This window comes from Cuculus canorus, chromosome 3 (genome assembly GCF_017976375.1).
Source record: "Cuculus canorus isolate bCucCan1 chromosome 3, bCucCan1.pri, whole genome shotgun sequence".
In the NCBI taxonomy this organism is placed as follows: domain Eukaryota; kingdom Metazoa; phylum Chordata; class Aves; order Cuculiformes; family Cuculidae; genus Cuculus; species Cuculus canorus.
This window is the reverse complement of record NC_071403.1, coordinates 72,096,422-72,109,410: the sequence shown is the minus strand read 5'-3', so window position 1 is coordinate 72,109,410 and position 12,989 is coordinate 72,096,422. Positions and strand designations below refer to the sequence as shown.

The following is a 12,989-nucleotide window of genomic DNA, read 5'->3' as shown; positions in this document are numbered from 1 at the left end:
TGGTTCCCTACAATTAAAGCAGCTTAATTCTAGCTTGAAAACATGCTATCAGTAGTTTAATATTTCTGGTTTGTCTTTCTTATGTTATCTTATTTGTAAAAGCATTTAATTCTTTTCCCTTTTAGGAATACTTCAATTTAAAATCTAGGCTACCCGCTGACTCTGCTGATAAGTCAGAATTTCTGAAGCATAGTAATAAATTACCAAAGGTTTCCCAGAACACACACAGAAGTGGGGTAAATCACTCCTTGTAGAAAAAAAAGAAGCAGAGGAGCAAAGGTGGATGACAGATATGGAAGTGGGAAGAGCTAGGAATGACAGCTGAGAAAAGGAGAAAGGGTCCCTATTTAGAGGGAAGGAATAGTATAAGAGGAGCAATACAAATGAAAACGTTAAAATATAGTAATAAAAAGAGTAAAAGCACAGGGATGAAGACTGCTGGAAACATTAAGTGATTTATTGGTTTATATTTTCCATTTTGGCTAAAATTAAATTTAGTTTTGTGGAATGTGTTTCCAAAAAAAATCGTCTTATTAAACTGAGTGAAATATTCCCCTCAGCTTTGCAGGGCATATTAACTTATAAAGCCCATCGATTCAGTATGCTCTATCAATTGGTGTTGTGTTACCAACTCACCTATCTCCCTTTAGGCTTATGTTGACATTTAAGAAAGATTGAGGCAACAACCCCTTCCACCTCTCAACCACAGAAAAAAAGTGTTACTTGAAAAACCTGCAGTCCTATAGAGTTAGTGGTATTTGTAAATTATTTGAAGTCAATATATTGTAAACCATTGCATGTGGAAATAAGCACTTTAGGCTGAGATAATGTTTATCTTCTTAGCAAAACAACCTTTTAAGCTGTGGATGGTGTTTCACTGCTAGACTGTTCTTATGACAAGCGAAGTTAGTTAAGGTCACTTCAGGTGTATTTTGATGCATTGTATCTTTCCTTCTGAGGACCTTTGAATGATACCTCATCCCTGGAGGTGTTCAAGTCCAGGTTGGATGGGGCTTTGAGCAACTTGATCCAGTGGAAGATGTCCCTGCCCATGGCAGGGTGTTGGAATTTGATGGGCTTTAAAGTCTCTTCCAACCCAAACCATCCTCTGATTCTAGGATTCTATGACATGTCAGTGTAAGGAAGTAAAGAACCTTGGTTTGTGCACTAAAGAGTAGAATAGATACCTTAGTAGTTTTCTCTTTAAACACCTTTGAAAGTAGTTTATTGTCTTGTTCCCTCAAACTCAGAAGGCATCTGACAACGTTTATTAGAACAAATGCAATGCTGTGAGTTTGAGATGGCAAACATCGCTACTCTGCTCATAATCACCACAATTCACCACCACATCACAGTGTGTTGTGTGTGTGGTTCTCAAATCCCATTCTGTCTGAATCATGATGCTGTTATGATCGTGAAGTGTAGCATTTGTTTGGCAATGCAGCTTGTTTTGTTACCTTTCTGACATGCATTAGAGTGTTTGGATATAGACTGCTCCAAGTCTGACTGAATTTTGTCACCGAGCTGTATCAGCCTTATGTGGAACCACCACACACTCCTTCTCTTCCATGGCAGGTCAGTCATTGATGGACATGCCCCAGGAAGCTGTTTCTTGCCTCCCCTTGAGAGCCCCTCGAGGTTTGGTAGGAAGGGAGAAGGCTGGATACCCCTGTATTTATAATATCATAGAATGTCCTGAGTAGGAAGGGCCCCACAGGGATCATCGAGTCCAGCTGCTGTCCCTGCATAGGACAACCCCCAAATTCACAGCATGTGCCCATGAGCATTGTCCAAATGCTTCGGGAATATTGTCAAGTTTGGTGCTGTGACTACTTCCCTGAGGAGCAGGACAATCCTCTCCCTTGTTCGGCTAGCAGTGCTGTGCTTGATGCATCCCAGGACATGATTGGTCCTCTTAGTTGCCAGGGCACACTATTAGCTTATGATGTTCAAATTCATATTCATCCAGGGTGGGGTTGAGCTGAGTCTCTTGCACAAGTTACAGCATATCTTCATTGCGTTTGCAGTTGGGCTGCATCTTTCCTACCAGTTCAGCAGAGGAAGCACTGAGATTTGTTTTTCAGGCATATTCATTGTAATGAGACATTGAAAATGCACTGAGCTCAGAAACCAGTTCACTAGACTCCAACAATGCTACAGAGAGTCAACCACAAACAGGTCTACAATGATAGCACACAGAGTGAAAATTAATATGTGTCTTGTAAATAATTGCCTTCATGCCTCATTGCAAATGCAGTAGTTAAACATTCTTGTCTTGTGAGTAATTTCCTATTCACAGTTTGTGGGCAAGCATAAATGTAACGAAAACAGGTTTGGGGTCCTTTTGTTAGGTTTTTTGTTTGTGTTTAAGTCTGCTAATTTCAATTCACTAACACCATGGGAGCCTGCAATTCCAATTTTCTTTTCACACTCTTAATGAAAACTGGGCATTGAAAATAGTCAGTTTTTTCCCTCTAAATTTTAAACCACTTAGAAATACAGTCAAGAATAACAACTTTCTAATCCATTATTACACAATGTAAAACTGTGCTCAATTGCTATTATTTCATGCAAAGTTTTTCATAAGTGGTACAAGAGGCTTTTAAAAATCAGTCTCTCCTAAGACGGTCTTTGAGGCAATCCAGGAAGGTTGGTCTTATGCTGTTGACAGGAAAAGCTGTGCAGCAGAGAAGTTGTTTTAAGAAGGGATCATTGCACTACAAGATTATTTTTGTTTCCTCTCCCTGTTATGGCATAGTCCAAGCATAATCATAAACTTCGTGCTTTTTTCCTGTTCCTAATCCTGGTTCAGTGGAAGGCGTCCCTGCCCATGGCAGGGGTGTTGGAACTGGATGATATTTTAGGCCCCTTCCAACACAAACCATTCCATAATTCTATGATCTTTAACTTATTATAGACTATTTCAGGATTTTTGGAGATTACTTTTTACTATTAAAAATCAGGGTCATTTTTTATGACATTTAATTATAACATTCACCTATAGGGTATTTTGCTTCTCATTTATAATAAGAAACTTTATCTAGGATGAAGTTAGTATCTTTTTGATGCTGGAGATATTAAAGAGACTGCAGCTGTGCAGCAGCCAAGGTTACCCATGGGCACACTTCTGCTGCTATGCCATAGTCCAATGACACTATTTGGTTCAGCTACCAGGATGCTGGAAGAAAACTGCGTCGTGTGTTTCTCAAAGAGTTGGGAAGCAAAGAGCGGGATTTCTGTAACCTTGTAATCTTTCCTTGCTCTACACTGAGATCATCTGTTGTCCCTTGCAAGAGTTTTTGTCTTGCAGGGGAAAAAAATCCAGGTAAATTCCTATTGCGTATTCCTATCTTAGTCAAACAAAGGTTCTACTGAAATAGAAGGTGGCTATTTCAGCAATGTTATGGATGGGGAATTGTTTATTTGCATAAATTTCAGTGTAGACTGGCCTTTTCCCAGTGGCCTTTTGCTCTCTGTCTCAGAGTAGGATATTCACTTTAGCATGTGCTCCATCAGCCTTTTCTACCTAAAATGCTCACAAACTCATGTGCTTTGTAAATCTTTCCTCTTTTTCCTCCTCCTTCATTTGTCTGGAGAGGCCCTGCAGGGTTAAAAGCATATTTTAATGTAACCAGAAAAAAAAGAGGAAGAAGTCATTTCCCTTGCTGAACTGCTCCTTTTACTGAAGTCCTACCAAATGTAACAACAGATGCTTTGAAAGTATTGTAAATTTAAATAACATCAATGTAGCACTTGAATATTGCTCAGACAGATGGGATAAATGAGATAATTGTGGTAACATTCTTAAAAATAAAAGGATGATATCAGGTGAAAGGCAGGAAGAGTGTAGGTAATGTTGAAAAATATTCCTTACATTGTTTTTTTCAGATTGCAGTGCTAAAAGTGTGTTTCCCTATGACCAAGCTGTTAAGTGTCATTTGGAAGACGTTAATTGTAAAGTTAGTTGACAGCATTTGGCCCAAATGTCTCTATTTTAAAGAGAAAGAGCCGCTGTTAGTCCAGCAGGTAATGACAGAGTTTATTCAGTTGTTTCTATTATTTCTCAGACAATAATTAATTCCCCGAAATCATGTGCAGCAAGATAAGATTTGATCTCCTTTCTATTTGCTTTGGAAATACTCAGGGGTCTCTATTCTGCAACAATGCATTGTAATTTGTAAAACAATAAGTGGCGCCATATGTGTAAAATAATTTCCATTTTCTTCAATAGCTACAATAAAGATGCAGGATCCAAAAGAGTCACCAACTACTTTGAGATAAACCTGATTTCTTAGCAGGGTGGCATCTACCCTGAAAGGAGAAAACAGCTTAGAGCCTTCTGAAATGAAACTTGAAGACCTTTTGTGTAGTCGTAGAAAACACCAACTCCTAAGAACGTTCAGAGTCAGGGTGCGGGAGAAGTTTAAATACTATTTGAGACGAATGACAGTTTTCTTGAGTCTTACTGTGGTGCCTCTGTTCACAAGAACTGTATGCAGCACTACAGACTTGGGGAAGAGTGGCTGGAAAGCTGCCTGGCAGAGAAGGACTTGTGGGTGTTGGTAGACAGCCAGAATGTGAGTCAGCAGTGTGCCCAAGTGGCCAAGAAGGCCGATGGTGTCTTGGCCTAGATCAGAAACAGCATGGCCAACAGGACCAGAGAAGTGATCGTGCTTCACTCAGCGTTGTTGAGGCTGTACCTTGAATCCTGTGTTCAGTTTGGAGCCTGTCATTACAAGAAGGAGACTATGGTGCTGGAGTGTGTCTAGAGAAGGACAATGAAACTGGTGAAAGGACTGGAGAGAAAGCCTTATGAGAAACAGCTGAGGGAACTGGGGTTGTTTAGTCTGGAGAAAAGGAGGCTGAAGGGAGATCTTATCACTGTCTACAGCTACCTAAAAGGAATGTGTAGTGAGGTCAGTGTTGGTCTCTTCCCCCAAGTGACAGGCAATAGGACAAGAGGAAAGGGCCTCAAGGTGCACTGGGGTGGTTCAGATTAGACATCAGGAAAAACTTCTTCGTCAAAATGGTTATCATTCAGTTGAACAGGCTGCCCAGGGAAGTGATTGAGTCACCATCCCTGGAGGTATTTAAAAGACTGATAGATGAAGTGCTCATGGATATGGTTTGGTAGTGGAAAGTTACAGTTGGACTTGATGATTTCAGAAGTCTGTTCCAACCAAGCAGTTCTATGATTCTTTCAGCCAAATAAAAAGTCACCTTCCCTAAACCTATGTGGGGTAACTGCCAGGAAGTGGTGTTTCAACAGTAAGAACACAAATCACCGATAAATAAATGATGAGCAATTCCAAGGTGGGGAGGGAAATTAGTTCTTTCAGGGCATTGTGGCTTTGTTGCTGTGTTTTATTATTCATAGGTGAATTGTCGATGTCTGTAGCTGGCGGCTGCTTTTAATTCTGGTTGTCCAAACTTGTTGCTATTTTTTGACAGTTTAAGTGGCATTACCTTTAATGTTGCATCCTTAAAACCATCATCTTCCTATTACATCTTTACAGTGCAAAAATAAGTGACAGTGGGGCATAGTGTGTTTTCGTGCACCTTGGGCAAGATAGTACTCTAACTCACTTCAATAAAATGCTAGTTGTAGACAAGGCCTGACAAAATTAACATTCTGAATATATTGTAAAACCAGTGTTTAATAATACTCTTCATTACCATTTATATTGTACTGACTGCATTTTTAGCCATGCATAATGGTTTAAAATGTGGGTTCTGTAGGCTAGCCTGGATGCTTAATGAGAGTGTTCTGCCCTACTCCATGGGAAAGCCTGATTCACTCGCTGCTCTTTTCTTCCTCCTGAGCTCAGCCAAGGCTGGCAGTGCTGAGGGTACACAGCCTCTCAGGAGTCTGGAAGTGCTGATATAATCAGAGGAGTATTGCATAGACCCAGCTCACTTCATTTTTGTCCATGATACTTGCTAAATTGCAAAAGATCCATCTTGGCTATTGCCACTTGAAGTGTATCTATACAAAAATTCTGCCTCTCCTCCTTCTGCAAAATGCCATAAAGAGAGGAACTCACTGGAAATGCATAAGCATTGTGTGTGCTGTGAGCATTTAACCTAGAAATTCTTCCTGAAATTAAGCTTTCATTCCACATGGCTGTGCAAGGTGACAAAATGTGCCAGACAGCCCAATAACTCCTATCAAGAAGACTTTACAGTCTGCAAACGTAGGTCAGTTCAGTTCATATGGTAACTGAAAAGACCAGAATCTGGGCTGAGAGGTGGGTGCTCAGAGGCTGAGCCCTTGCTCTGGGCAAGTTGAGAGTTTTTTTCTGGTCATAAAGCATTGCTTGAAAGGAATGTCTGGTATTGCCATCAATGATGAAAAGAGGGAATGGGAGAAGTTGAGTGAACAAGTGCTCAAAGGTTTAGCCATGTTCAAGGAGCCATGTGAGTTAGAAAAGAGAAGGGAGAGTTGGGTAGCTCTTGAAAAGTAGATCTAACTATTTTGGAAAAGAAAAATAAAAGAAGGAAAGGAGTAATGGAGAAGCCTGCTGAGGGAAGTCTAAAGGAGAGGTGAGGAGGCTTTATTTGTAGCCAACTTTTTTGGCTACTCTCCTTTATTAGGAGGAATTCTGGTTTTTTTTTTCTCCATTCTGTTTGGTGGTCTGTGCTATAGAATCATAGAAGTAGTTGGGTTGGAAGGGACCTTAAAGATCATCCAGTTCCAACCCCCCTGCCATGGGCAGGGGTACCTTCTCAGTGAGCACTGTGGTGTCACTTTTTATTCTTTACAGAGGAAAGAAAGAGAGTGGGAGGGAGTGGGAGAGGGAGATCCTTCCTTCCCAGATGTTCATGTTCTGGCATTTAAATTTTGGCACACCTGTTATTCCAGCTTTGCTTAATAACAGCATTTGGAAAAATTATACTTTTGAAAGCTAAAATGAGATTTTCCTTGTGGTTTTTTTCCTTGTTTAAAATCTCACAGACGTGGAAATGGAATGGGCTGCAAACCTAAATGCTTTCAGGCTGGTAGCATATGGTACATCAATAGGCAGCCCTGACCTAGTAAGCACAGTTAGAAAGATGCATGTTTGTAGCAGGAAGATATTTCTAACTCCTCAATGTGCAAACTCAATAATAACCTCTCCCTTATTTCATTATCTACCTACAGCAAATCCTACCAGGGCAGGAGGAGGAAGGGAGTACCCTGGCTCATCCGAAGTGATCCGTGAATCCAGCAGCACAACAGGCATGGTAGTTGGGATCGTGGCAGCAGCAGCGCTGTGTATCCTCATTCTCCTGTATGCTATGTACAAGTACAGGAATCGAGACGAAGGATCATATCACGTAGATGAGAGTCGAAACTACATCAGTAACTCAGCACAATCCAATGGGGCTGTGATCAAGGAGAAACAGCCCAACAGTGCTAAAAGTTCCAACAAAAACAAGAAAAATAAGGATAAGGAGTACTATGTCTGATCTCAACATCTAAAAGAACGCTTGTATAGAAATAGTCTTCATTTTATCTGAGACATAATACAAACTTATTTACTTTACTTTTTATGAAGCACATTCAAAAAACAAACAAACAAACAAGACAGGGAATGCAATCAGAAAGGAAAGACTGTTTTTAAAAACAAGCATTTCATGCTCTTGTTTTTCAGAAACAGGAGCTGATAAATTCCCTAACATCCACAGTGTTTTCATTTACTCTGCCTGTCTTTATGTTGCTGGAACATTTCTGAGAGACAATGATGACACCACGCATTCATAAAGCAAGGAGTATTACTACAACATCAAGGCACAATATGAAACAAAACAAATTAAAAAACACAAAACAGGAAAAAAAAAAAAGAAAAAAGAAGCTACCTATGATTCTGGATTTAGCCAAAGTGCTAGCGCTTTCTTGAGAAGTAAGTTAGTCTTATTGTCAGAGAAGACTGTCATTATATATGGTGACTCAACAAGCAAACATAAAGCGTTTGCCGTCTGGTGCAGTGAAGCAGTGATTGGAAACTTGCAGTTGAAACAAAGTGCTGGCTTTTCTGAAGACTTATGTAGAAATACTTTCAAAAAGCCCCTTTCTGGTTGTGAGGAAAATAGTACGGAGGCCTTATTTTCAAAAATGCAAACAAAAATCTGGAATATAAGGCACATTTCCACAAAAAAAAATACAAAAAAGGAGGAAAAAAACAAACAAACAAGAGGGCATAGATGCAATCATTGGGAAATTTTCATGCACGCTTAATATGTTATTACATATGTTTATATAAAAACACATCTATATGTGCTTTCTGGACTGTGATAAGTGATGTTTTATAGCCTGTTGTATAGAAAATGCAAACTATATCTGCTCTTCAGCCATTTTTGGTAAACTCAATGTTATAAGTGTTGCTAGGTATAGAGAGTTTTATGACATCTGGAGCAACAGACATACTTCATTTTTTTTGCAGCCATTATAAAATGTCCCAGACTTCTTCCCCTTCTTTTATTTTTCTGTTTTCTTTAATTTACAGTGTAGTGGTTATACTAAGGGGGATGTGTATGAATGTATATAAGAGTCAGCTAATTTTTTTCTTACCTGTACAGCCTCTATTCTGTTGCAATTAAGTTTTAGTAGTTTGTATGAAAGAAGTGGACTAGAAAGCAAAAATATATCTCTACTGTAATTTGTCTTCTCCCTCCTGTCCCCATCTCTTGCTCCTGATATGCATCAATGAAGTTGATCAGAATGGCCAATTTTTACATTCATGAATTAGCTAAATATTTAGTGACTTAAACTGGCCTTTGGCTTCCAGTCAGAGCTTCACTATTGGAGAGCATGGTTTGCCTTACAGAAACCTTGTTCTGAAGCAGTTATGAGAATGCTGAGTTTCTTGAGAATCTTAGGAAGTATCATATAGTGTTTATCTGGTATTCAGTTATATGAACAACAGCTACTACAGCAGTGGGTGGTCAAAGATCTAAATAGACCCATTTTAATTATCCAGGCTGATTCTACTGCAGAATTTACCCCTTTCTCTGAAAAGGAAATAATCTTGAGGTGCACGATAATATTTTTCAATGGTAGGCATTTTGACATATTAAAAAGTATTTTTAGCTAAGTTGATCGTGTAGTTTTGCAAGACATCATAAACAGAGAAATATGAGTTCATCATGTTTTAAAGTAACACATAGCTTTTCTTGCATATATAAAACATTAATGCATTTTAGTTAAGCATATTAAATATAATGCTGTAATTTACATGTTAAGATTTTTTTCCTACTATTATTTCATTAGGTTCACAGCAATAAATCATAGTGTAACATTTTATTTACACAGAAGTTCAAAGGGAATACATTAGGCAGAAAGAGGGTAGTTCGATAGAAATCAACCAAATCATTGCAAGGCCTCCTGGGAGGGATGTAGATGTTCACACTTTGCAGACACGAAGGAGGAATTTAAAATGAGCTTTAACCAGCAGGTACAAAACATTTTGTTATGTGTTATTCACTGTAGCTGATGAAGAAGGCTGGGAACTAGTACAGCTATCTATCTGGGAGTCAGAGCACTTTAAAAGTACATGTAGCTGACATGAAAACACCTCTTGCAAAGGTTGCCAACCACATCGAGGTGTCACATTGCATTTGTAAACCAATTCTTTATTTTCATTAGCAGTCATACAAAAATGAGAAGAGGTTCACAAAATCCATCTGACATTCTTTTCTTAGACTGTTGTTCACCTGTGCTATCCATAACTTCTCCCATCTTTACAAGAGAGCTGTACTCGGGGAACGGCAGGGACAGGAATACTGGAGGTCATTGCTGGAAGCAGGAGACTTCAGCTGGAGGGGGGAAAGAAGAAGTTGAAAGCCAGGTGGCGTTCAGATTTCAGTGCTTAAAGCTATGTGGAAGAACAAGAATAATGTGACAACAGGAGATTGGACATGACAGAATGTGGTCTGGGTGAGATGAAATGGTCTTTTCTGCTTGGTACTGATTGCATTAATGAAATAGCGTGGTCAGGTCAACTTCCAGGTAGTTCGGTAGATTAATCTTTAACTAAATCCATACATCAAGGACAAAAGGATCTGCTACTACTATAACAAGGAAAGACAATTTTAACACTGTTTCTGAAGGTTCTCCTTTTCCTCTTTAATTTCCTAATTTAACAAAAATACGGATGTATCAGAAGTGCCAGCAAGTGGATTCAAAATTACATTTTGTTTAAAAACAACAGCAACAACAAACAAACAGACATAAACCAACTACCTAACATAAAATTGGATCCTTTCTCTATAATAACCTAATTTGTTTGACTGAGATGGCTTCATTTCTATGACTGTATTGTGTTGCCTTTTTTAACAAAATACTAAATAATATGTGAAACTTTCAACCCTAAGACATCGAAGAGAGGCCCAATGCCCCTAACCTTATAGTGCTTTCTGTGATAGATATTTACGATTTTTTTATTTGTTGCAAGGCCAATTTATTCATTATTGGAAATGCTAAGCAAGTGGAATTTACTGTTTTGTTAATAAAAATGTTTCTTAATACAAATGCTGGCTTGTTTCTTCTTTTGCCTTTAGCTCTGGAGTATCTGTTCATCTTAAAGCAATGAAAAAAAAAATTAGCATGAAGTTACATTCATGTCAGGAAAAAGTGACCTCAGAGCTCTTTGTACACTTAAATGAAAGCCTTCTAGAAGTCTTGTGTTCAACTGACCCAGTTAGAAAAGCAGGAATTACATTACTGCATTGTTTGCATTTGCATAGAATTATTTCATTTGAAATCTTATAGCTTTTATTATTAAAAAAGAGTCAAGAAATTGAATCTTGATGCTCCCCTCCACCTATTAATGAAAAAGTATTCCCTTCCTTTCCCTTCCCTTTTTTTTTTCTCGGGGAAAGAAGATGACAGAAGGTAAGGCAATAGAGATGAGAAGTTAAAATTGAAAGTGTTTTGTCTAGAAGATGCTTCCAAAATTAATGGAAAAACAAATGTATTTCATGTCCTTAAAAATATTCCTAGATAATAATTACAAAATTTCATCCGGAGCTAATCCATTGCATAAGTATTTTCCTGTTTAACATGGCATTTAAATTCATGGCTAACTTCAAGCAAACATCTAATCCTATTGATTTAAGCAAGTCTCTAAAGTTGCCTAAATGTATTGTTGAATGAGATTGGACTTAAGCTGTTGGATCTAACCTCCAAATAGAATTTAACTATGTATATTCTTTAATCACATCAGTAGCTTCTTTGACTTCAATGGGATTTGTTCATCGGCTTAATTAGATATAGACTGAAGTATTTTAGATAATTTAAGTTTGAGAATATCTGGGGAAAACAGCTCCTATCTTCCACTGGTATAAACCTGTTTATAGTTAAACTTACGTTCTAAATTGCTTTATAGTGGGATTAGTAATTGTCTGTGTGTGCTTAGATAAATACTGAACATTCCTTTTAGGTAAATGCCTAATACACATTTAAAGGAGCTATAAAAATATAATAGTGATTTTTGTTCTACAAAACACCCCCCCCCCCCCCATTTAATTATACACTTTAATTGTAGGCTGTATTTGCTCATTGTTTTCATACATCTATAACATGGTTTCACTTTCACCACAGTACTAATGACCTCCTGGTACCTGCATCATCTATCATCAGCTAATTGCTTTAAGTGGTGGCCTCATAATCAGTCACTGTGGCCAACTAGCTAAAAAACCGTCAGAAGATAAGGGAAAAAAAGAGAAAAAAAATAAAGAACTATCCCCTAAACACGATTTAGAAGAAGAGAAATAGAGCATGCATGTAGGCTGTACACAACTGTGTTAATTCCTCCAATATGGCTTCTTTATAGTTCAGCTAAAGTTTTGAATTGGGTATCTAGGTATGATTTTCATATTGATTACAGAAATATGCTTCTGAGTTCAGTACAGTTCTGTTTAGATGTGCTACGAATTTAGAATCATAGAATGCTTTGTGTTGGAAGGGACCTTTACAGGTCACCTAGTCCAATCCCCCTGCAGGAGCAGGGACATCTTTAATTACATCAGATTGCTTTTAACTAGATCAGGATTTGGAATTAAGGCTATTATTTGCCTTATTTTAAAGCCCCCACTTTGTTAGAGTCTGTAAGTATTTCAGTACTAAAATGTTTCTGGCCCTCATGGGAATGGTAGAAAGGGAAATCCACACTGCATTTAAATCAATTTATGAAGTGATGAATGCTTGGGGATGATAAGATTTCTTGCCTGCCTGCCCCTTACTTGTCTGGATGGTCCATTCTTCCTTTGGTTGGTCATCACTTTCCTTCAAACCAGAAGAATCTCCTGCAGGTTAAGCTTTGAGTTGTTATTCCAGAAAAGTTATAATTCCAGACAAGAAGAAAACAAAGTCCTCAATATAGGTCTCCTTAGTTTTGTGAGGTGCAGGGCCAGAAATCATCCAATTCTTTACCAGCTTACTTTGGAGGCTTCTCCTTACACAAGGTCTTTAACAGATTTCAGCCATCAATTCTGACCTCTGGAAAAGAAAGTATGGCCCCTTGACTTTCTCAGTTACTCATTACCATAAAAATAACGTCATTTGCTCTTCAGAACAAGCAGAGTTCCATACGAGACTGCTCCTCCAGTGGGGTTGAATTGTGGTAGGCTTTAGGGTTTTTTAAAGTAAAAACACGGTGACAGAAGAGGCAGAGTTATTTCAAAAAGCGTGGGATTCCCAGTGAGTAAATTGCCTTTAAGGACAGTAATTTCATGCCGGCGTACACTTGAGAGGTTTAAAAATCCAGGCCCGTAATCCTCAACAACATCCTTTCTGTAAACAATGAAGACATTAGCTCATTTGTCAGCGAGCTCAGGAACCGGCAATGCAGGCTATCGAAATGGGAACGTGCCAGTCTATTGCAGCAAATATAACACAGGAAAATGCAATTTGGACAGTCAAAAATGACCAGCAGGGTGTTGGCCAAACTCTCAGGAGTGAGTCCAATTACAAGCCAGTAAGCATTTATCCGATGATAAATAACAAAACA

At 38.5% G+C, this 12,989-nt stretch overlaps 1 protein-coding gene across 36 annotated transcripts in view; it reads left to right on the top strand.

Moving 5' to 3' along the window:
* The window catches only part of NRXN1 (neurexin 1), a 771,544-nt gene extending 761,034 nt beyond the window's left edge, over positions 1-10,510 (top strand). For all 36 annotated transcript variants that reach the window (XM_054061852.1, XM_054061851.1, XM_054061849.1 and 33 more), the window contains one exon: positions 7,142-10,510. In XM_054061852.1, coding sequence (XP_053917827.1) covers positions 7,142-7,449 — 308 coding nt within the window. In that variant the 3' untranslated portion in view covers positions 7,450-10,510. The remainder of the gene's footprint in view (positions 1-7,141) is intronic.
* The last annotated feature ends 2,479 nt before the right edge of the window (positions 10,511-12,989 follow it).